The sequence below is a fragment of the Callorhinchus milii genome, unplaced genomic scaffold (assembly GCF_018977255.1).
Source record: "Callorhinchus milii isolate IMCB2004 unplaced genomic scaffold, IMCB_Cmil_1.0 Scaffold2, whole genome shotgun sequence".
Taxonomy (NCBI): Eukaryota; Metazoa; Chordata; class Chondrichthyes; order Chimaeriformes; family Callorhinchidae; genus Callorhinchus; species Callorhinchus milii.
The window spans coordinates 70,953,299-70,969,468 of NW_024704743.1; the positions used below are offsets into that span (position 1 = coordinate 70,953,299).

The 16,170-nt window shown below is 42.2% G+C and overlaps 2 protein-coding genes across 5 annotated transcripts in view; one reads left to right on the top strand and one right to left on the bottom strand.

Annotated features, from left to right (window-relative positions):
- efhb (EF-hand domain family, member B) overlaps positions 1-1,011 on the bottom strand; it is a 24,152-nt gene extending 23,141 nt beyond the window's left edge. The window contains exon 1 of the mRNA XM_042331794.1: positions 921-1,011. Coding sequence (XP_042187728.1) covers positions 921-998 — 78 coding nt within the window. The 5' untranslated portion in view covers positions 999-1,011. The remainder of the gene's footprint in view (positions 1-920) is intronic.
- Positions 1-15,011, top strand: part of rab5aa (RAB5A, member RAS oncogene family, a) — an 18,610-nt gene extending 3,599 nt beyond the window's left edge. Inside the window, exons 1-6 of one of the 4 annotated variants that reach the window (XM_042331796.1) lie at positions 1,984-2,006; positions 7,103-7,325; positions 10,108-10,259; positions 11,884-12,006; positions 12,737-12,830; positions 13,622-15,011. In XM_042331796.1, the coding sequence (XP_042187730.1) occupies positions 7,160-7,325; positions 10,108-10,259; positions 11,884-12,006; positions 12,737-12,830; positions 13,622-13,737 (651 nt within the window). In that variant the 5' untranslated portion in view covers positions 1,984-2,006; positions 7,103-7,159 and the 3' untranslated portion in view covers positions 13,738-15,011. Of the gene's footprint in view, positions 1-1,983; positions 2,007-2,375; positions 2,396-6,344; positions 6,675-7,102; positions 7,326-10,107; positions 10,260-11,883; positions 12,007-12,736; positions 12,831-13,621 lie in introns of those variants that run through there. The other 3 variants (XM_042331797.1, XM_042331795.1, XM_007897577.2) reach the window with 3 other exon arrangements.
- Positions 15,012-16,170: the final 1,159 nt, after the last annotated feature.

A 16,170-nucleotide genomic window follows, 5' to 3' on the forward strand; every position in this document is an offset into this window, starting at 1 on the left:
GAAAAGTAATTGATTTTTTAAAACAAACTTATGGATTATCACTAAAATTGTGTTCTATAATGTATTTTATGCGAAATGGAGATTCTTTTTCACCTCATGTAAAAACAATTAACTAGATATCTTTCTGTAGTTGGAACACAAAGCTCAAATGACAGACACTTTTGCACCAGGATTTGTGGCTGAGGTGGCATCATATTTTACAATTTGGTACAGAATATTATATAGTTTGTTATTAACATTACAATCATGGGGACCTGTTAAAGCATTAACCTCTTTCATAGACTTGAATTTGAATTAGTGCCTTAACTAACCTTTTAGATCTTCTGGAGTCTTTGATGTGTTTTCGTTCTTGGTTAGGTATGACCTAAGACAGTTGAACATTTCTATTTCAGTCGAACTGGTAATACTGCTGGGCATCTCTTGATTCCAGAGAAGTGGTGGATAAGTCCTTCTTAATAATATTTAGTTATTATTTAATAATATTTAATAAGGCTTTAGATGTTTGTGGTACTTATTCTGTTGTAATTATATTAATCCTGATTAATATAGTTGATATAGTTGGCACCATTCAGAAACTTTCAAATCTCTTCACAGGATGTACTGTAAAATGTAATGACTATTTTGTAGTTGATCCAAAACTCCTCTGCCTGCATCCTCAGGCGCACCAGACTCAGTTCCTGACATTTTCTATTGGCTTGCTGTCTCTTAACAGATCAAGTTGGAGGCTCACCTTCTGCTATAAATCATTTCACACCCTTGAACCTCCCGCTTTCTACTTAACTGTTCTTCTCGCCCTCTCCACTCCACTAACTTGGACCTGCTGTGCATCCACCGTACCCCAAGCATTGCCATCAGTGGCTGAGCTTTCATTCATTACGTCCCTAACTTCTTGAGTTCTCTGTCTTGCCCCCTCTGATTACCTTTAAATCCTGCCTAAAAACGTACTTCCTTGACTGCACACATTTTCCTTTTGCCCTTCTCCTTCCTTTTTCTTTCATCACTCGGAGTTCAGGCCCATTTTGATGTGCTGAGGCATTATCCTAAATGAGAGACAGTTTATAAATACAACTTGCTAACTTTATATATAATATTAATCCTACACACTTGTAACTATAATAACAAGTATAGTTACTTCAATGCAGGCCTTTGTAACTCTGTTTTTGAGTCTGTTCATTTATACTTGATATATCAAATGCAAGGATTATTATTATTATACTTCAATGGGTTGTGACCTAATTGGCTATGCTTGTCATCTGCATAAGGTGGCTGCTTTCAGAATTTCAGAAGCCTAGTAGTAAATTGTCCAAATATTCTTTCTTCAGAAAAAAATGGAGTACTAAACATTGTGGAATACAACTTGAATTCAGTGCTATGCAACATTAAAACTTTCATTGAATCCCCTTGTTCTTTTTAAAATTTACGGAAGCTGCTTTTAAGAATTACTTGTAGATTAACGACGACAATAACGCGCACTTATATAGCGCCCTCCACACGGGGTCGCATCTCAGAGCGCTTAAAAGTGGTGGAGCCTGACTCCAAACCGAGGGTGGGGGTGAGGTGGCTGTAAGCATGGTCGAAGAGGAAGGTTTTCAGGCGGAGTTTGAAAAAGGGGAGAGAGGGAGCAAGGCAAAAGGATTGAGGGAAAGTGTTCCAGAGTTTCGGGGCGTAGTGACTGAAAGAGCGACGTCCAATGGTGGGGCGGAGGGTGCAAAGGACAAGCAAGAGGACATTGCCAGTCGATCGAGGTGGTGGGTTGGGGAGTGAGGAGGTCGGAGATGTAGGGAGGCCAGAAAGTGAAGGGATTTGAACTCACGTGTGAGGATCTTGAAGTCGATGGTGATGGGAAGCCAGTGGAGCCCGGCCAGAACTGGTGAGATGTTGGTACGGAGTTCTGAATGAGCTGGATCTTTTGAAACGTGGAGCTAGGGAGACCGGCGAGGAGTGCGTTGGAGTAATCCAAGTGGAAGGTGACGAACGCATGCACGAGGCTTTCGGCTGCATTTGAGGTAAAATACGGTCGGAGGCGAGCAATGTGGCGGAGGTGGAAGAAGGCGAGTTCTCATATCTGTACAATAAATCATAGGTTGTTTGATTTTGTGCGGTTGCACGCAGTAGTATCGTTGAATCATGCTCCTGCCATATTAGTTTAACTTTCTGATCTCTCCTTTATGATAATTGATAATCAAATGCCCTGTCTCTGTTGAAATACTACAATTGTTAATGCAGTAATATTCCTTGGTTTATGGTCTGGTCCAATAGAAAAGTGCGGTTTCACTTTTTCCGCGGAATACGCTATAAACCCACTATAACCCGGGAGTCCTGTAGCTCAGTGGTGAGAGCACTTGCCTCGCAAGCGAGAGACCTGGGTTCGAATCTGTGCAGGGCAAAATGTTGGGTAAGTTTCCTTACTCCACACACCTGTTTACCGAGCAGTAAGTAAGAACCTGTTTGTCAGTCGATTGGTAGATCATTTTTCCGGGGGTAATAATTCCTTCAAAATAAACAGAAATTGTTTGGTCTCTCAATCCATAATTGGTTGTGGACACTGCTGTGCTCAATTGGCTGCTTTGTTTCACCCATAAAATACACAGTCAATTCACTTTACAGTATATTCCGTGAAGCGCTTTGAGACGTCTCGAAGATGTGATGAGGCGCTATATCAAATGCAAGGATTATTATTATAAATGTAGGTTCTTCGGGCCTCCCGGCTGTTTATCTGATGTCACTGTGGGCGGGACAGCTCTGGACGTGCATATGCAATGCAGTGCAAGCAGTAAATGGGCTTCACTCGGAGGCCCCGCTGTTGTGTGTTTGTGAGTGTGTGAATGTGTATGATTATCTGTGTATTTCTCTCTATAAGGATTTGTGAGTGTGTGTTTATGTGTGTGTGTGTGTGTGTGTGTCTACTTGCGAGTGTCTGTATGTCTGTATCTCCCTCTTCGTGTTTATGGATGTGCCTGTGTGTCTCCTTATGTGTTTGTGAGTGTCTCTATGTAAGTGTGCGTCTCACTGAGAATGTGTGCGCGCGTGTCTGTGCGCGTGTCTGTGCGCCCGCCTGCCTGTGACTGTGAGTTTGTGTGTGTCTGTCTGTGTCATTCTCTAGGCCTGTGTGCGTTGCTGGGCCCTGAGAGCTCCCGTAGCTTTGCTGATGTCCACCCTCTCCCCCAAAAAGCCACCCATTTTTTTTAAAAAAGAAGCAATTAATATTTTTTTCCAACAATCTAATATGTGATATTTCCTCATATTTAGTTTCTATCAATAAAGTGAAAACTGTCATCAGTGAAATGTACCTCATTAGCACCAATCAACGCCCCACCATTTTCTGCAGACCCCTACCCTCAATTTCCCACAAAATGTATAAATCTCCCTGCACTTTGGGGCAAATATTTCTATACTTTTCTATTGGCCCAGGTTATGGTTGATGGAATGCTGCTTGTTTGAAAGATAAAATAAATACGTGAGATTGAGAATAGAGATTCTGAATGTAGGACATTTAGAATGAGGATTCAACCTGAAGGACAACAGGACACGATTGCTGTCGATTGTAATTAATCAGGGCAGTGTTCTTTTTTCTGTTCCATGTTAAATAAAACTGAAATTTCTGTGAAGCAGAAAGCTATGCTCATAATTTCCCACTGGTCTGCCATATTCTAGCTAAGGAATACTTGTTTTTGTGTTCTCTTCCTGCTTTCAGCTGAACCCTTTTCCTCTAAAATGTATTTACCTATTAATGAAAATTGGGTGCTAGCCTTCAAATCAAAACATTCACCTTTTGAAAAGATGAAGTAATCTTACCAATTCTGGTAAACGTTCCCTGGTTTTATTAGGGTTAAAATGATGCATGTCTTATAGTTTTTGCATGGCCACCTGCAGCTTGATTCTTGTAATCCTCAATTCTTTATTTTATAAACATCGGTTTCTAAATAATAAATGGTGATTTTGACCCAAGACGGTAGAGCACGCTTTATAAGTATTTGAATAGTGAATCGTCATGATTTTTGCTACAGTATTTGACACAATGCCTGTTTGTTGCATGGGAAATAATGTTGAATGACCAAGGGATGGCAGATAGCATAAATGAATTCTTCATAAAAGTGATTTGATTCCAACCCCCGGCTTGGGTATAAACCCTTGCTAAATGTGTTCGATAATTGAAGAACAACACCTTGGATTTATATAGTGCCCTCCACGCCGGACGGCATCTCAGAACACTTTACAGTAACGGATCCCGGGACTGAGCTGGTGGGGGGGGGGGGAGGAAGGTGTCCAAAGGCGCGGTCAAAAATAAAGGTCTTCACCAGAGACCTGAAAATGGGAAGGGAGGGAGCGAGACGAAGGGAGTGAGGAAGGCAGTTCCAGAGCCTCGGGGCATAGTGGCTGAAGGCACGGCCGCCGAGGGTGGAGCGGAGGACTCGGGGGATGAGGAGGAGACCAGACCCGGAGGGACAAAGGCAATGGGTACTGTTTTGAGGAGAGAGGTCAGAGAGGTAGGAGGGTGCAGAGGAGTGCAGGGACTTGAATACAACGGTGAGGATCTTGAAGTCAATCCTCTCTGGGATAGGCAGCCAGTGCAGTCTGGCAAGGACTGGGGTGATCGGGGAGCGGAGTTTCGTGCGGGTGAGAATGCGGGCGGCAGAGTTATGGATTTTGTGGATGGCAGTGGATGGGAGACCGGCGAGGAGGGCGTTAAGAGTAGTGCAGCTGAGAGGTGACAAAGGCATGGACCAGGGTTTCAGCGGCTTTTGGGGAGAGGTATTGGCGGAGACGGGCGATGCGTCGGATGTGGAAAAAGGTGGTGCTGGTAAGGTACCGGATGTGGGGGAGGAAAGATAATTGAGGGTCAAACCTGACACCTAGGTTGCGAATGGGTTTGGAGAGTTTTAGGGGGAGGGCGGGTAGGTGGAGGAGGTGAGAGCTGTGAGAATTTAGACGTTGACGAGAGTATGGTTTCCGTCTTGTCAACGTTCAGCTGAAGGAAATTTGCGCCCATCCAGCCCCTGAGATCTGACAGGCAGCCTGACAGAACATCAGGGGACTGGGGGTCGCAAAGAGAGGTGGAAAAATAGAGTTGAATGTCATCTGCATATATGTGGAAGAGTACCCCATGTCTGCGGATGACATCCCCAGGAGGGAGCATATAGATCAGAAAGAGGAGAGGGCCAAGGATGGATCCTTGGGGTACCCCACAGGTAACCGGGTGAGAGCGGGAGGAGAAGCCTTTTGTGGAGATGTACTGCTGGTAGTTTGTGAGGTAGGACACGAACCAGGCGAGTGCGGTCCCACTGAGCTGGATGACGGAGGAAAGGTGGTGGAGGAGGATGGTGTGATCGACTGTCGAACGCAGCGGAGAGGTCCAGGACAAGGAGGCAGAGGGAGCCCTGGTCACAGATAGAGAGGATGTAGTTTGTGACTTTCACAAGTGCAGTCTCTGTACGGTGGGCGCCGTCTCTGTACGGTGGGCGCCGTCTCTGTACGGTGGGCGCCGTCTCTGTACGGTGGGCGCCGTCTCTGTACGGTGGGCGCCGTCTCTGTACGGTGGGCGCCGTCTCTGTACGGTGGGCGCCGTCTCTGTACGGTGGGCGCCGTCTCTGTACGGTGGGCGCCGTCTCTGTACGGTGGGCGCCGTCTCTGTACGGTGGGCGCCGTCTCTGTACGGTGGGCGCCGTCTCTGTACGGTGGGCGCCGTCTCTGTACGGTGGGCGCCGTCTCTGTACGGTGGGCGCCGTCTCTGTACGGTGGGCGCCGTCTCTGTACGGTGGGCGCCGTCTCTGTACGGTGGGCGCCGTCTCTGTACGGTGGGCGCCGTCTCTGTACGGTGGGCGCCGTCTCTGTACGGTGGGCGCCGTCTCTGTACGGTGGGCGCCGTCTCTGTACGGTGGGCGCCGTCTCTGTACGGTGGGCGCCGTCTCTGTACGGTGGGCGCCGTCTCTGTACGGTGGGCGCCGTCTCTGTACGGTGGGCGCCGTCTCTGTACGGTGGGCGCCGTCTCTGTACGGTGGGCGCCGTCTCTGTACGGTGGGCGCCGTCTCTGTACGGTGGGCGCCGTCTCTGTACGGTGGGGAGGGCGGAAACTGGACTGGAGGGGTTTGAAGTGGGAGGAGAGGTGTGCGCGGAGTTGGTTGGTAACGACGCGTTCTAGGACTTTTGAGAGGAAGGGCAGGTTAGAAATAGGGCGGTAGTGGCTGGGGTTTGAGGGATCCAGGGAGGGTTTTTTCAGGAGGGGGGGTGATGACAGCAGTTTTGAGGGAGGCAGGGACTGATCCGGAGGAGAGTGACTTGTTGATGACATCAGTCAGTAGTGGGCAGAGGAGGGGGAGCTGAGTGACCAGTAAGTTGGTGGGGGGGAGCAGCAGGTGGTGGGTTTCATGGCGGTGATAGTGGGTGAGAGGGAGGAAAACAGATTGTAACTCAGAGAAGGTGGATTGGCAGTTCAGGCTTAATTAAATCACAGGCAATAGGAACCAAAGTGAAGGTCATGGATAACTTCTATGGGGGTGGGAAGTAAAATTTGATCTTTGATTATTTTACCCTAAAGGATGTAGGAGGCAACTATGGTGGTGATGGATATTCCATAGAAATGGCACAAAAGGCAAAATAATGTATGCTGAGCGGGGGGAGGGAGAACGAGAACACAGAACTGCATTGTGACTCGATGAATCTACTAACAATCTTAGGTAGCGAAATATTTGTTCCTTGTGTGTAGAAGTTGAAACATAAAACACAAGTTCCATACTACAATAATTTTTTTATGGATATTTTTGTATTAATAATAAAGTGGAATTAATACTGGTCTTGCATTTTTATGTAAATTTAAACCTGATTTTAAAAGGTTCAATTTAGAAGATTTTGAAGGGGAGATTTCTCACCCATTGGAAGAGTAAATTCAAGGGAGAATCTGAATTGTTCCTTGGGAGACTAAATAAATTGGGCGGATCCAAGGTAGCATGGGTTCATTTGTGTATTCTGTGAGGATTTAATTTTAAGTTATATTTTCCTTCAGGAGTTGAACTTGTAAGTAGGAAAATAATCTGTGCATACCTAAAAATGTCTATTTGGGTATATATGACATCTTTTCACTAACGTTTCTTTTTTTTTCCCCCAGCGTAAAACTGACCAGGATACCAGGAACAGAAACTAATTGGAACAAGTAATTCTGGACATGGCAAGTCGTGGAGGAGCAGGAAGACCCAATGGACCAGCTGCCGCTAACAAAATCTGCCAATTTAAGCTTGTTCTTCTTGGCGAGTCTGCAGTTGGCAAATCTAGTTTAGTGCTACGTTTTGTGAAAGGGCAATTCCATGAATATCAAGAAAGTACTATTGGTGGTAAGATGTACTTTAGTTAAAAAAAAATCTCCAATCTTAAGAACTGAAGTTTTATTCAAAAAGGTTTCGGCAGTAAGAATGCAAGGATTATTTATTTATATATAATGTGTATCTGAGCAGGGGTAGGACAATACTGAGTTAATAATAATAATCCTTGCATTTAATATATCGCTTTTCACGTCTTCTAAATGACTCAAAGTGCTTCACAGAATATACTGTAAAGTGAATTGACTATATTTTGTGGGCAAAACGCGGCAGCCAATTGAGCAGCGCGGTGTCGCACAAACAGTCGTGGATTTAGTGCCCAAATTATTTTATTTTTTTGCGAGAGATTATCAGGCGTGTGGAGTAAGGAAATTTGTCCAAGGTTTCACCCTGCCGGGAATCAAACCCAGGTGTCTCACTTGTGAGGCGAGTGCTCTAACCACTGAGCTATAGGACTCCACGAGTTGTGCTACATCAGGAGTTGTAGAGAGTTCCTTGTACCTTGTACTGTAGCTCAGTGGTTAGAGAATTTACCTCACAACCAAGAGGACCTGAGTTTGATTCCCGACAGGGTAAACGTTGGGCAAGTTTCCTTACTCCACACTCCTCTGTTCACCTTGCAGTATATAGGAGCCCGGTTATTAATCGATTGGCGGATCACTTTTCTGGTGGTAATATTCCCTTCAAATTAAAAAAAAAAAAGAATTTGGTCGCTTGATCCACGACTGTTTGTGGGACACTGCTGTGTGTAATTGGCTGCCATCTTTCACCCACAGAATATACAGTCAATTCACTTTACAGTATCCAATGCTTCTGTTAACCTGCAAGCCAAAGCCATAAGTACCTTGACAAGCAGCAGGAAGTTTGTCTGACAGGCAAATGGCAGGCAAAGTGGTTTTCGCTGACTGAATTCCGACAATACACCAACACACTCTGGGGGACCCTAAGCCTTGGGTCTCGGCAACCTGTTCCGATTTATTTTGGTCAGTTGGGTGTCTTGACACATGCAGAAACCCATCACCATGCTGAGATTCCCAGGCATCTCACCTGCACATGGAAGTCCCAGAGATAGATTGTTGGAATGGTATGCGGACTCTTCTTGGAGGGACACATCCTGCTTACCTATTTGTGGAAAATGTTAGGCACAGGTTAGCAAGAGCCAAGGCTTGGGGACCCGAGAGTGTGCATTGAGATACTGCAGGAATCTAACCAGCTAAAACCACGTAGCTTACCATTGATCTTGCTGTCTGGCAAGCTTTCCTGCTGCTTGTCCAGCTAGGACCACCCTACCAGTTAGAGCGTTGGCTTGCAGGGTTAACCAGAGCTGAGCTGGGATGACTCCATGTCCCTAGTGACTGGTTTGCCATTCTAGGTCCTGCTGATGAGGCTGGCTGTGCTGTCATCAGCAGTGCCCTGGAATACTGCAGATTTGCCTGGTTCAGAAACCAAACTACCGAGACCGCCACAGGGCATGTCACCTTGGGGCAAGTTCCCAATGCTTCCTGCAGTTTGTTAAACAGGGTGAATCCCTCTAGGGGAAGAGTGTGCATTCCATGCGTATGTGTAACTCTGTTGGGTTTGGACTCAGCATTGGGTCCCAACCCCTTGAGACTATCAAGAATCTGTACCTAAAGCTCATGCAATGTGTGTTGGATGGCTTATTGTTGAGAGCTTCCAAGAAATGGCATCTCCTGTTCAAACTAATTTTCAATTCTTTGATCTATCCTTATTTCCCATCCCTTGAAGTTTTAGCCAGTTTTCACTCAATTCTTTAATTTGTTGTGCCTGCTTTATATTCTTCTACTCTACCCAACCCTCTACTCCAACAACTTGCATTATTTTGCAAGCCCAACTGTGGTCATATTTTGTGGTTTCATTTTTGCAGCTTAACTTTATTGTTTTCTGCACTGAAGTGTGAATGCACCTTCAATAAGCAATGTAAACCCAAGCCCAGTTCCTTTTGACCAGTTTAATGCAAGTCAATCTCTGCATTAACCACACCAGAAAACCTCATATAAGTGTAATACCCCATTAGCCAAGCCTGTTTACCTTATCCAACCGAAGCACTTCATCGCTATCCTAGATCAAGAGTGCTATATAAATGCAAATATTTATATTGTTGCCAACTATTTTTACCAGTACAAAATAAAGGAAGCATGTTGGCCTCTTTGAGACCACAGTCTTTCATTTAAACTACTAGGTATGGAAACAAGTAATCCTAGTATTAGTAAAGTTAATTACCTGCTGACCGCATTGCATGATAATTGGCACAGTTTTTCTACTTGTCAGCCTAGCTCAGTTGGTAGCACTCTAGCCTCATGAGTCAGAAAGAAAGTTGTAGATTCAAGTCCCATGTTGAGACTTTGACCTCACAGTCCAGGCTCCAATATGTAGTTTTGAGAGTTGCATTGTGAGACTTGCTGTCCTTCAGATGAGATATTAAACTGAGGTCTCGTCTGCCTCTTAAAAGATTCCATTCAAAAAGAAGAGGTGGTCCTCCTAATATGCTAGTTGGAACATTACTCTGTACAAACTGCAATATTGCTAACTGTCAAATGATTTGATGCAAGTGTGCTCCAGGCTAGTTAAATCCTCTTGGACCTAATTAATAGATGTAATGCATACAGTAGGATGTTTGATACAGTATGCCATTATGTTGCTGAGTATTGTATGAAAACATTTGACACTTGTCAGTATACTGCATGTGAAGCATTCATACTTTGCATTCGCAATTGACATTTTTGTTTTTATTTGAAGATTGGAATAACTAATGCTTTGGGGGGTTTTAATATTCTAGCTGCCTTCTTAACTCAGACTGTATGCCTCGATGACACAACGGTGAAATTTGAGATCTGGGACACGGCGGGACAAGAAAGGTATCACAGCTTGGCCCCAATGTACTATCGAGGAGCGCAGGCTGCCATAGTGGTCTACGATATTACAAATGATGTAAGTGGAATTAATTACAAATGTACTCTTCATATTGCAGGCTGTTCTAAAAACACATTGATCTAAAATATATTTCCCACTTGTATAGAAATACCAATCATTACAGTAGCTCTTATTCTGTATTTTTGACTAACAAGTATAGCTTTAGCTTTCCACAAGCAATTTCGCTGAAATTAAGAAACTGAGTCTGACGTATATTATGTATATAAAATTAGAAGCTGCAAGGTTAAGCAAGATTTCTGATTTTTAAGGAATGTACAAATAGACAAAAGTTAATGGTTTAACTTAGTCAAGTGACTCAAGTCTCACAACTTTGAATATAATCCTAGTTTGGTATTATATATAAATCTGCATGAATCAGTTTTATTTTTTACAGGTAGCAGTGTCTTTAAAAAATTTTTTGTTAGTTCTTAAAAGTGATGAAAGTCACCAGTGTAAACTGATTGAAGATCCATATGCGTATTTGTTTCAGTTCTACTCTTTCAACTACTCCTTTGCACACAAATAGTCAATTCACTTTAGTTTATTCTGTAATGTGCTTTGAGATGTTTCGAAGACGTGATAAGGTGCTATATCAAACACAAGGATTATTATGATTACGCGTGTATTAAAACTACTCTGAAGTGTAAGAGCAGCAAATGGATGGAGGTAGTGCTAGTGAAGATAGTTTATCCCCTTTATAACCAGGGAGTTGGTGTCCATAAGATTCCAACCCACGGTATTACAATGTACGATCACCAGCAGCCCTTTTATGGTGTGATGTAACTGATCACATGGCAAATGACAGGTGTGCAGAACGCTACTGGTGTTTTGGTGCAAAAATTGACGGTCCTTAATCTGCAAGAGCTTCACGGATAATTGTTGAATTGCAACTGGAAACAAGGCATTGATTTTGAAGACTCGCTTGGACTGGGAGCAAATATTTGGTAGGCCACTTCTGTCCTGTGAGCCAGGACAGATATCTACATATACTCAGTGTCCTGGCCAACAAGATAACAAATTGTCATTCATAGAACCGTAGAAATTTATATCACAGAAGAACAACAACAACAACACGATTCCATTTATAAAGCGCCTTTCACGTCAGGAGGACGTCCCAAGGCGCTGCACAGTTGGGTCATGACCCGAGCAGGGGGGAAATGGTCAGGGTGAGGGGAGGGAAGGGAGGGAGCGAGGAGGGGGGAAATGGTCAGGGGGAGGGGAGGGGAGGGAGGGAGCGAGGAGGGGGAAGAGAGTCGAGAGGGGAGAAGACCAGTTAGCTCATTGTGTCTGCTTTTAAAGAGCAAAGCATTCAAGTCCCTTTTTCCTCATACCCCTGTAGTTTACTCCTTTTTGGGTATTTATCTTGTTCCCTTGAAAGCTAATTTCTGATGCGCACAAATTGGCTGCCATGTTTAGTTACAAATAGTCACTACACTTTACAGTAAATTCTGTGAAGGCTTTGAGACATCTCAATGAGGCTATATTAAATGGAAGAATTATATTATATCCTCGATTTCCAGTTATTTATAGATATACACAGTAGTTTTGCTCCGAGATGCGACCCCACATGAAGGGCGCAATATAAATGCAAGTTGTTGTTATTTTTGTATTTACTATTCACTTGTCTATTATTTCTTTGCAGGACACTTTTGCACGAGCCAAGAACTGGGTTAAGGAACTTCAGAGGCAAGCAAGCCCTAACATAGTAATAGCTTTAGCAGGGAACAAGGCTGATCTGGCAAACAAGAGAGCAGTAGAATTCCAGGTATGTAAAGGAATAGAGAAATTATTTTTCTAGTTCCTGAGTATTTTTTTTAAAATCTGTTTAAGCTCCATCTTAAAACGATTTTTTAAATATTTCTATACAATTATATGTATTTTTTTCCATACATATTTGGGAAGCTCCAGAGTTGTATCAGCATGGCTTTGTTAGGGAGGAACTGTTGGTTCCTGCTCCCGATTGCTGTCCAGTGGCCTCCACTTGCAATAAAAGTTAACATGTCTGGTCCAGCAGGGCCAGGCTTTTGTTTTAAGACTACTCTTCCAGTGGTTGAATAGCCTACTGACATTTGTGGTACAAAGAATGGTTACTTGGATGAGATATTGGATATTTTTGCAGGTGCTGTGAAACTGTACCCAAGCACTAATTGTTACCATGAAAGGAGAGAGGTGAAGGTTAAAAATTTAAGGAACAATATGGAAAGATCTATTTCCCTATACTAATATATACATTTCCCAACCTAAACACCCTTCTAGTATTGGATATCCTTTGTAATGTATATTTTTTGATGCCTACAAGAATGACCTCATGTTCTTTTTTCTTGTAAGCTTTACTAAACGTTCATGTAGTGCATAATACACAAAGAAATGTTTGTTCTGTGGCAGAAAAACTGGATGCATTCCAACCATGTATTTTCTAAAGCATACAAGAATGTTTGCTGTAGCTTCACTTACAGACTAAGAAAAGTTCTTTCTAACAAATTGATCCTTTGCAGGAAGCACAGTCTTATTCAGATGACAACAGTTTACTATTCATGGAGACATCTGCAAAGACCTCAATGAATGTGAATGAAATATTTTTGGCAATAGGTAAGCTTTATAAAATCAATTGATAATCCAATACAGTATAACTCGTACAAGAGTAATTAGAAGTGAAACCTGGACATAGTGCCAGAATAACTAAGGGGTATAAAGTTATATAGCAACCATACACTTTAGTGACTTTTAAGGTACTTGTGTAGCCAGACCACACCCTAGCTGTTGGGAGTTTAGCTTATTGTGTTGAGCACTTGTCAACAAGTGTACAGCTTCAAACCCAGAGGATGGCACTATTCTGCTGTTATCTCTACCCCCAACCACATACACATTCTGACTAGGCTACACGCTGAAATGTATGTGCACATATACATTCTGTAGCTGAAGTTTTATTGTGGAATTTTTCACGGTAAAATAAAGTTACTGACTGTTGGCTCCCTTCAGCCTTCCACAGATGCCTCCAGCCCCCACCAAATATAATTGGAAATGCATCTTACTTGTATTCTGTTTATAATGATATATTAGGGAAATATGTGGAGTTGCATTAAGCCGACATCCTGCCAGCCTATTGAAGTTGCCAGGAAAGATAGCATGACCTTATTTGAAAAGTGAATGCAATTTGAGTATACTGGCCAACAATCCAGATGAATTGGTTATTCATCTCATGAATGACTAAGGGCTGGTGCAATGATTGCTACTAAAAGTAACTTCTTTGAAAATTGGAATGCAATCAAATTTTAAATATTTTTCCATAATTTAACAAGAAATTTAAGCATGCATATTTGCAGTGGTTTTGTATAGTACTTGTAATTCTAGATTTTTAATATCTGCCATGATACTTACAGCAAAGAAACTGCCCAAGAGTGAGCCTCAGAATGCAGGACTAAACAGTGCCCGAAGCAGAGGAGTAGATCTTCATGAGCCCACCCAACAGACGAAGAGCCAGTGCTGTAGTACCTAGAGCTGTTTCTACTGTGACTCCATCTCTTAGTATACACTTCACTGCTGCTTTTGTAATGGGAGCAAACAGGTGTTAACACAAGACCTTTGTCACTTCCAAACCTCAGAGTGGAAAGCATATAGTTGTTTCTAATACAAGATATATGTCTTCAGACCTTTTTAAATGCAAAACATTTTTTCTCAGTTGGTAGATGCATGCATCATTCATCAGAAGGCTTGAAATTTGTTTGCCTTCTGTAGGTACAAACTAAAATCTCATGAAACCTTAAAGCCTGCTTAAATTAGTGTTCAGTTTAATGCAACTTGCAAACTATTCTCATCAATCTGGCTACCGTCCAGTTGTTAATTGTAAGCAGTAACATTCTGCTTATTGCTCCTTCAAAAGGTAATTTTATTAGATGTACAGTATATATAATTAAAACCAACTTTAGCTAACATAATTGAAATATTTAAAATGTTTTGCTCCATTATGAATTTGGTCTGCAGAGTACAATTAGGGTGGAATTGAACTCCATTTTAGCAGGTCATTGTGTAAAACCACGCCTTGCACTAACTTTCCTCATGTATATTTTCTCACATCATTACTTTGAGATTACTGGATCCATATGTTGTATATAGGGTATTATGACTTGGTCTGTATTTACATGTACGTTTATGGGACTGCTCCTGTAGAAAAGCTGCATTCAAAAAATCATATTAAAACTAAACTAATTGAAGCAGATCACATGATCTGCTATAGAGGGTTATAAGTACTTTATAATTATGATATAAATGACCTAGGGCACTCTAAAAATGTATGTAGTATAAGTAATGACCATGTATTCAATATTTTTCAACAACTTACCAAGTGTTTTTGTTATAGTAAAATGTTTACAAATTGAAATGCATCATATTTGTAGTTAGGTTTGCAGAAAGGTGAATTATCAGACAATAAACCAATAGCACAAAAAGTTTACAGTGGCTGCATTAAAGTGAAGTGTTTTGGAGGAGAAAGGCGAAATGGACTTAACAATGGTGAGATAGTTAGTAAATAAGATCAACAAAAAGCGTAACCTTTACCTGATGTAAACTATTCCTCCTCTGGCTCAATCCATGTTAATGCAGTATATCAGAACTAAAATGTAACCATTGCAAGTTTTGTATTTATTCACCTGTTAGAGATTAAAGGTCTAATCAATTTCCTAAAATATACCTGTAAATAAATATATTCAAAATGTTGGTGTTAAATCATTTTGACAACTTATGGATTAGAATGCATTAAATATCTCAAAACAACCTTGGCTCATTTTCAAATTATATGACACAAAGCAATGCAGTTAGAATAGTATATTACTGAATCAGTTTCCTAATGGCTACAGTTCCAAAACTTACATATTAAAATTTAAATCCCTTTTGCAGAATCTTTATATGAAAATCTTTTTTGTATCGGTGGTGTTATCGTCGTAAAGTAGTAATAATCCTTGCATTTGATATAGCACTTTTCACGTCTTCTAGACGTCTCAAAGTGCTTCATAGAATATACTGTAAAGTGAATTGACTATATATGTGAGCGATACGCAGCAGCCAATTGTGCACAGCAATGTCCCACAAACAGTCGTGGATTGAAGTGACTAATTTATTATTGATTTTGTTTTTTCTTGAGGGATTATTATCAGGTGTGTGGGGGAATTGAATCCAGGTCTTGCTTGTGAGGCGAGTGCTCTAACCACTGAGCTACAGGACTCCACGTGGATCTGTAATAAAAACCTGACCAGGCATAGATTTTTTCAGGTTGAGGTTACACTAGTCATTGATGCTGTGCTAGTTTCCTTAAACCCTTATGTTTAATATCATTGTAAGACAAAAATAAAGAAATATCAGCCACCTTCAAAGCACCAGGCTGATCTACAGTTTTGTGTGGGTGAAACTTCCAGCAGGAGCAGGGACACTTGCAGTACTATCATTTGAGGTCCTGTGGTTCTTTGTAACAATTTTCTGAACTAATTATCAATAGCAGGCATATATAAGAAAACTTATGAACAGCCATCATTTATAATCATTGTATAACTTCCAATCACTTGGACTAGGCACGTATAGCCATCATAGCAGAGGGCCAACAATAACACTATATCATATGTGGTCATATTGAGGTTTTAAGATGCATATTGTAGAAATTGTGTGTAAAAGAGAATTACCTAATTAAAACAACCAATTACACATGTATAGCGCCCTTCATGTCGGAAAGATGTGCCTGGGAGCTGGACCCGACCTGAGAGTTGCGGTCAGAAGGGAAGGAGGGTAGGGGGGTGGCCAAAGGCACTATTGAAAAGAAAGGTCTTCAGACGGGACTTTAAGGAGGTAAGGCGGGGTGAGGTTGAGGGATAGAGTTCCAGTGTGGGGGCAGAGATGCCCGAAATGGTGGGGCGGGAAGTGCAGGGACCTGAAGCAGGCTGGT